Here is a 6,608-nt window from a genome sequence, read left to right on the forward strand (position 1 = left end):
ATCAAAATACTGATCGACGAAGTATAATCAAGCAAAGATGGCGAAGAAGGCTATCAACCAATCACAAAACAAACACCCATAGGTTTTTCAGTACAAGAATTAACTATGTATGATCAAGCTAGAGTGGTAATGGCATCGTTTTAACTTCTAATTAAGTTCTAGGATAAAGTCTACTTAGATTTGGCACCATCTAATATGTCATCTCCATTATTTTCCGCAAGAACTTTTACATGACCGCTACCTCAAACACATAATGGTCACACAGTTCTCAAAATAAGGCCCCCGCGTTAGAAACAGAAATACTTTAAGAGACAGGAAATGGACCAACCCTCCATGGCGTGGCAGATTTCGCACCCACCAGCTTTGTTAGGCAGCAGGTGCATCAACGCTCATTGGGTCAGCCCCTTGTTGTTTTGCAGATTTCTGCAATAAAAACAGCATCAACATTAAGTGGGAGATCCGACATCTGAATGCAAACAAGATAAACCAGTAAAGAGAAGAATGTAATTGGTTCCACATCCATACATTGGCCTCAATTTCTTCAAGTTTGCTCAGCCTTGCAAACATATTCCCGTAAAACTTGGCCTCCTTCTTGTTGTATTCCTTCATCTTTTCCTTCAGTGTTTTGTAACCCAGCTTCACATCCCTAAAGAAGACAATCACATTTGATTAGGAGTATGAGAATTTACCAGTCACCCCACCTGCAATATGCCACAAAACAGACTGAGAACAGCTCATAAAGTATTTTTTACCTATTAGCAGGATCGATCTCCAGTGCCTTCTTGATGTCAATCTCTGCCAAATCAAGATCCGCCATGTTAATGTAAGCTTGCGCCCTCCGATACATAGCCTTCACATTCCTGCTCTCAAGCTCTAGGACCTGCAACATTTCTTAACATCTTGACTATCACAAAGTGTGGATCGAACCACTACTAAACAACATAGGCATTCCATCTGACGGGAAGGCTCAACGGTGGTAAGCATAACTAGTGCAGCCAACACCAACAAACAAGATGGGCTGCAGCCCATTTGTGAAAATCTATCCACCCGAGAAAGCAAGATCAAGTTTCACCAACCTTGGTGCATAGCTTCTCAGCTTGCTTGTAGTCGTTCAACTTGAGCTTGCATGCTGCATTATTGAGATTGCAAGAGACCTTGAGAACCTTGGCTTGTTGCTTCTCTTCCTCACCGAATGAGGAATCATACTCAATAAATTTGTTAGCCTGCATAAATGCAAATTAGCCTACGCAAGCCAAGCACTTAGAAAGTGAAGCCTAATATTGTGGAAAGAAAAGAAACTGTAAAAAGGAACATCCATACCTTCTCATATTTCTTCGATGCTCTCAGGTATTTACCTTGCTTAAACAATACATTGCCTTCTTCCTTCTTCTGCCCAGCAGCTTCAATCTTCTCTGGTGTACTCATATCCCACGACTCTTTTTCCTGAAAGACAAGAACAACCAAGTTCAGACACCATCTTATATATGAGAATTAGCAAATAAACAGACGACAAACAACATAAGATTTTACCAACCTTGACAAAGGACACAAGCTCAACTTCATAATATACTGTGGAGTTGGCAGGTACACTAGCCAATTCCTGCTTTGATTCAGAGCCAAAGGCATACTCAGGAGGGATTGTTACTAAACCAACCTCCCCCTTCTTCATGGTCATCACAGCTCTGTCTAAACCTTCAATAACTTGCTCTGCTCAGAACACAGGTTTTGCCATCAGTGATAACGATAGTTCACCATTAATCGTAGTAACTGTTCTACAATTATTTCTGCTCAATCTCGTAAAGCAGGGAGCTCTCTTTACCTTCCCCAGTCATGAACTCCAACAGCTCTTCTTCATGTCCCTTCTTAATGAACACAGTACCATCAGATAGCTTCCCCGTTAGCCTGACTGTTAAATTCAAGGAGAATAGCGCAATAGGGTCAGCGTCAGCCCAAACCATGTAACAAAAGGTTCTCTTTTAACAAACAAAAAAAAAGGAACATGCATGCCACGAGCACACGACTTGTGAATCCAGAGATTTACCTTTCACTACTGCTCCCTCATTGGGATGCTCATAACCTTCACCTTCCTTGAGAATCTTCTTTAGGACTTTCTTATCTTCAGTAACTTCAGTGACAGTCTTCCATGAAACCAGTTCGAGCTCAATGTTCAGCATAGCATTGGGAGGAACAACACCTTCTTCACCAGCAACAGGCCTTCCTGTCTCCCCAAATGCATCTACAGTTCACAAACAGATAAAGTAATCATGGCTACCCATCAAGAAGCCCAACTCCATAGGCCTAACATATAGGGAATCAAACTGCCTTTCAGACAACACAAACCTACAGACGCAGGAAACTTCATACCTCCATGAGACCCTGGCTTAACATAAGCACTGGTCTCAAAAGAGTCGAGAATAATTGCAAACATTTGGAATCAATCTCACGCCTCTGCTGTTACCATAACAACAGAACCAAGATCAACCTAGTCAATGACGAGCTGACTTTGGTAGTAATGCCAGGCCAAGTCCAGATCAAGCCCAGGCTATAATCAATCTTAAGAGCATTGCTGCACGACCCCAAAATAATGCTTGCAATGCAGGACGAGCTCAATCTCGAGATGTTACACCTCCAAATATGGTGTCATTTCTGGTAACCACGAGCTGGTCAAACTCTTACCATGCACAACCCGGTAAACCTGAAGGCTTCCCTCATCTTCGAAGTTCTAATTGAATTCACTATGAAATTGTACGAGTTTCAAGGAATTAAGAAAGCTTACACTGAGGCTTGACAGTGAGAAACACTTTTTCTCCCTTCTTCATAGTCTTCACGGCCTTAGACAATGCAGGACAGAAGTACCCTGATTCAAAAGCCGCATGATCACAGTGTTAACAACAAGACTTTGATGATAAAAACCCGCACATACCAGAACCCCGTCCTCAGCTAAATTCATAAGACAATAAACGAACAACAGTCTGAAGTGCACTAACCATCTTTAACAGTGAATTCAACTCCATCATCAGATTTCGACACCACAGTTCCGTTTTCAAGCTTGGCTTCATATTTTACTGCAAACACAGAACATTAGTTACAAATATACAGAAAACCAATCACAAGAGAAACAGAGCATCGCAAGATAGTTGCAGGCACAAGATTACCAAACACTTCGTCAGCATCTTTTGGGTTCTCCCATTTCTCTCCTTCTTTGAGGATCTTCTTAAAGATACCACCATCCTTGCAGATGTCTTTCACACTGACCCAGGAGAGCAGCTCAACGTCAAATTGGAGGGTGGCATTGGGAGGGATGGTCGGAGAGGAACCGGACTCTCCATACGCAAGCTCAGCAGGGATGGTGAAGATGGCATTCTCGCCCTTCTTCATGGTCTTGATACCAATATCCCATCCCTTGATCACCTGGCCTGTAAAAAGACCCACGGAAACCCCAGTCAGCAACCCTATGCGCAAATACGACTCACACAAAGCATTGAAGGAAATAAAACAGTAAAGCTTCCAAACAGGAGGTGCGGTCAGTGACAAAGGATAAACGGCCGAAATCCTTAAGATGATTAGGTATGTGAAACAGTAACTAAAACGAGGAATAAGCAAGCGAGCCGACGAACCCAGCATTAAACCTTCATGTGTAAAAGCGTTGCCTAAATGATGAATGCGTCAACTGCTGATTTCTATGCATCACCACAAAATCCACCAACTCAAAACTGGTTTTCCAGCTATTATCTTCACAGATCACAAGAGCTACACAATCAAACAAATGGTTGCAGTGATCCTATACTAAAAGAAGTCAATTAAGCCATCCTTTTAAAAACGACAAACGCTCGACCCACCGAAAGGGCTCAAACCTACCAACTGTACATCTAAATTCAAAGCCTACATCACGTCATCCCCAATCATATGCAGCAACCTTTATGTCCAAACACTCCTAGGCTTGTGGCAAAGCTCTAAAACAATTTTAATAAGACTTAAAAAAGGGACTCGGGAATATATAATTTAAGCATGCAGTGCACATTCTAAACAAGTAAATTCGTTTCATAATGGAACGCAAAAACAAGTTCTCGCCCATAAAAATTCATATTTTTCACTCCTTTTGCATCCAAACGACATGCGACAAAGATTGAAAGGAAAAGGATCAATTTCAAAAAAAACAAAACAAAAAACAAAAACGTAACATGCTTGCAAAGGATCGCCACCAATACAGATATAGAGATGAAGAAAACTAATATAAGGCCAGTGAATCACCAAAGAATGAACAAGAACAGCACAGTGGAATCACGGGACTCACCTTGACCAAGCTTAAACTTGAAGGGTGTCTCCCGATCTCGGCTAGAGTCGAACTTCGTCCCGTCCAAAAGGGTTCCAGTGTAATGCACTGCAAGAACAATTCGAACACCGAAAATCGTCACCAATCTAAGCTAAACAAAACGATTTCAGAAACGCTTCCACCCATTTCCATTGCATACATAAAGGAGGATAAGAGAAAAATGGAATTTTGGAGAGCAATATACCTTCGACCTCGTCGCCATTTTCCGGTCTATCCCATCCCTCTCCTTCCTTGACAAGCTTCTTCTTCAGGCCCTCCTTTCCGATCTCCTTCTCCTCCCCGACTTTCAGAATGGGGTTATCTTCCGGAAGGTCGAAGTCCTCGTTCATCTCCTCTCCGGCGTCGGGTAGCTCGAAATCATCATCCATTTCTCTGGCCTCTGAAACCCCAACAAAGCCATCCAACCAACAATCGTTAAGATCAACACCAAATATAAAATCTATGATAGAAAAACGAAACGAAAAGAAAACCCATCACAGAGAGAGAGAGAAGATGATGTGATGCAAAAAAACAAAACCTTGGAAGACAATCGGATTGAAGATGGAATGCGGGGAACCGCGATCGCAGAGTGAAGATATAGGTTCTTTTTCTCTTTTGTGGAACAATCCGTTGCAGCGTGGTGGGAGAGAGGAATAGCTTTATACACGGTGTAAATGGGGGTTCTAGAGAGTTCTAAAGGCGGAGAGAGAGAGAGAGGAGGGGACAGTGAATGGTCCGGAAACAGGATGGTTCTAGATGCTGACCTTTGACGGCAAGGCAAGTGTAGGTTGATTAGGGTTTATCGACTTTTATAAAATTAACTGCAATTAAACGTTATACATGTTTTTATCGGAAATATAACGCTCCCCACTGGTAAAAATACTTGAAAAAAAAGGTAAACAATAATAACACTTTTACAGGCTTAATCTAAAAAGAATAATAAGTTTAGCAAGCGCTATTAGGTCTCTGATTCTGAGGATAGTTTCTCCATCTTTCATGAAAAAAACAATGGCCAGCAAGATTAGGTCTTTGATTATATAAGTAGTTTCTAGTCTTCAAAAAAAATTCTAAAAACAATTTTAACAATTTTTACTGTCACTTGGTTTAATTTAATTGGGATTTAACCTGCGTTATGGCCGATGTTAAAAGTAGGTCTCCGTTTGGCAGTTTTTAAAGGGGCTTTTGCAAACTGGTCTATGCCTTATAGTTGATCTGCAAAATAGTTCCTACCTTATGCTATTTTACAATTTGGTCTCTGCCTTTTAATTAACTGTTGCAAATCAGTCATAGCTTTAGTGACGGTGACTGATAAAGGGCAGACAAATCGATGGTTCTGCCCTCACGCAAAGAACCAATTTGTGAAAAGTAAATCAAGTAGGGATTAATCTGTAAAAAAACAAATGCACTAACAACTATTTGATAAAGGGCATTTTTATGGCCAGTTAACCATGGTCAAACTATAAGCTGTTAGACAAAAAGACCAGTTTGTAAATGACATAAAGCAGCAACTATTTCGTAAATTAGCTTTAAGAACGATACTAACTTGAAAAAAACCTTTCTTTAAAAGATAGGCCTAACGAAATTTTTCTTGGTGTAACTATTGAAAAAAGAAAAATGATTGAATGACAAAAATAACATATTTTCTTAAATGCCTCAAAAAATTCTAAATTCGTCTGCTGTATAAAATTGCAAGTATTATTATTTTTATTGCCTTTTTAGCTCTCGCACCTACTCTTTTCGGTGCAGTTTTTTTCATATGCAATGTTTTGAGGTTCAAGTTTAAAAACAAATTTTATAATTTTTTATGAAAAGTTATTACATTTTTTATGGGAAGTAACTCAAGTATTTGCATAATTTTCAAGTATTTGCAGAGTTTGAAGTTCAAGTTTGAAAGAAATTTTACATATTTTTTATGTATATTTTAAAAAAAAATTATGCGAAGTAACTCAAGTATTTACGAAGTTTTAAGGTTTGAGTTTTTTAAAAATATTATAGTTTTTTTATACGAAGTTATTACATTTTTTATGCGAAGTAACTCAAGTATTTACGAAGTTTTAAGGTTTGAGTTTTTAAAAAAAAATATTGTTTTTTATATGAAGTTATTACATTTTTTATGCAAAGTAACTCAGGCATTTGTGCAGTTTGTCAGTACGAGTTTAAAAAAAATATATAGATTTTTTATGCGAATTTAGAATTTGTTTATGTAAAGTAACTCAGGTATTTGCAAAGTAAGTGAAGTATTTGTGCAATTTGTCAGTTTGAGTTTTAAAAAATTATACAAATTTTAAAAAAAATT

At 39.1% G+C, this 6,608-nt stretch overlaps 1 protein-coding gene across 1 annotated transcript; it reads right to left on the reverse strand.

Annotated features, from left to right (window-relative positions):
• On the reverse strand, nucleotides 1-5,049 carry LOC149840665 (peptidyl-prolyl cis-trans isomerase FKBP62-like). Its single transcript, XM_090003247.1, has 14 exons — nucleotides 4,851-5,049; nucleotides 4,518-4,712; nucleotides 4,295-4,381; nucleotides 3,156-3,416; nucleotides 2,988-3,065; nucleotides 2,777-2,857; nucleotides 2,042-2,236; nucleotides 1,820-1,906; nucleotides 1,535-1,707; nucleotides 1,321-1,443; nucleotides 1,077-1,223; nucleotides 753-880; nucleotides 526-646; nucleotides 1-423 (listed from the first exon to the last, which is right to left on the reverse strand). Exons 2-14 carry the CDS (start codon nucleotides 4,699-4,701, stop codon nucleotides 367-369), a joined length of 1,722 nt encoding a protein of 573 aa, XP_089859373.1. The 5' UTR covers nucleotides 4,702-4,712; nucleotides 4,851-5,049; the 3' UTR covers nucleotides 1-366.
• Nucleotides 5,050-6,608: the final 1,559 nt, after the last annotated feature.

This window comes from Nuphar pumila, chromosome 4, assembly GCF_984573655.1.
Source record: "Nuphar pumila chromosome 4, dmNupPumi1.hap1.1, whole genome shotgun sequence".
NCBI classification, from domain to species: domain Eukaryota; kingdom Viridiplantae; phylum Streptophyta; class Magnoliopsida; order Nymphaeales; family Nymphaeaceae; genus Nuphar; species Nuphar pumila.

Excerpts from the sequence above, each read along its gene's own strand:
- LOC149840665 (XM_090003247.1), bottom strand. The coding sequence starts at position 4,701 with ATGGATGATGATTTCGAGCTACCCGACGCCGGAGAGGAGATGAACGAG. Across the intron at positions 4,382-4,517 it reads AAATGGCGACGAGGTCGAAG|TGCATTACACTGGAACCCTT; the intron begins GTATATTGCTCT and ends TTGTTCTTGCAG. Across the intron at positions 881-1,076 it reads CTGAGAAGCTATGCACCAAG|GTCCTAGAGCTTGAGAGCAG; the intron begins GTTGGTGAAACT and ends GAAATGTTGCAG.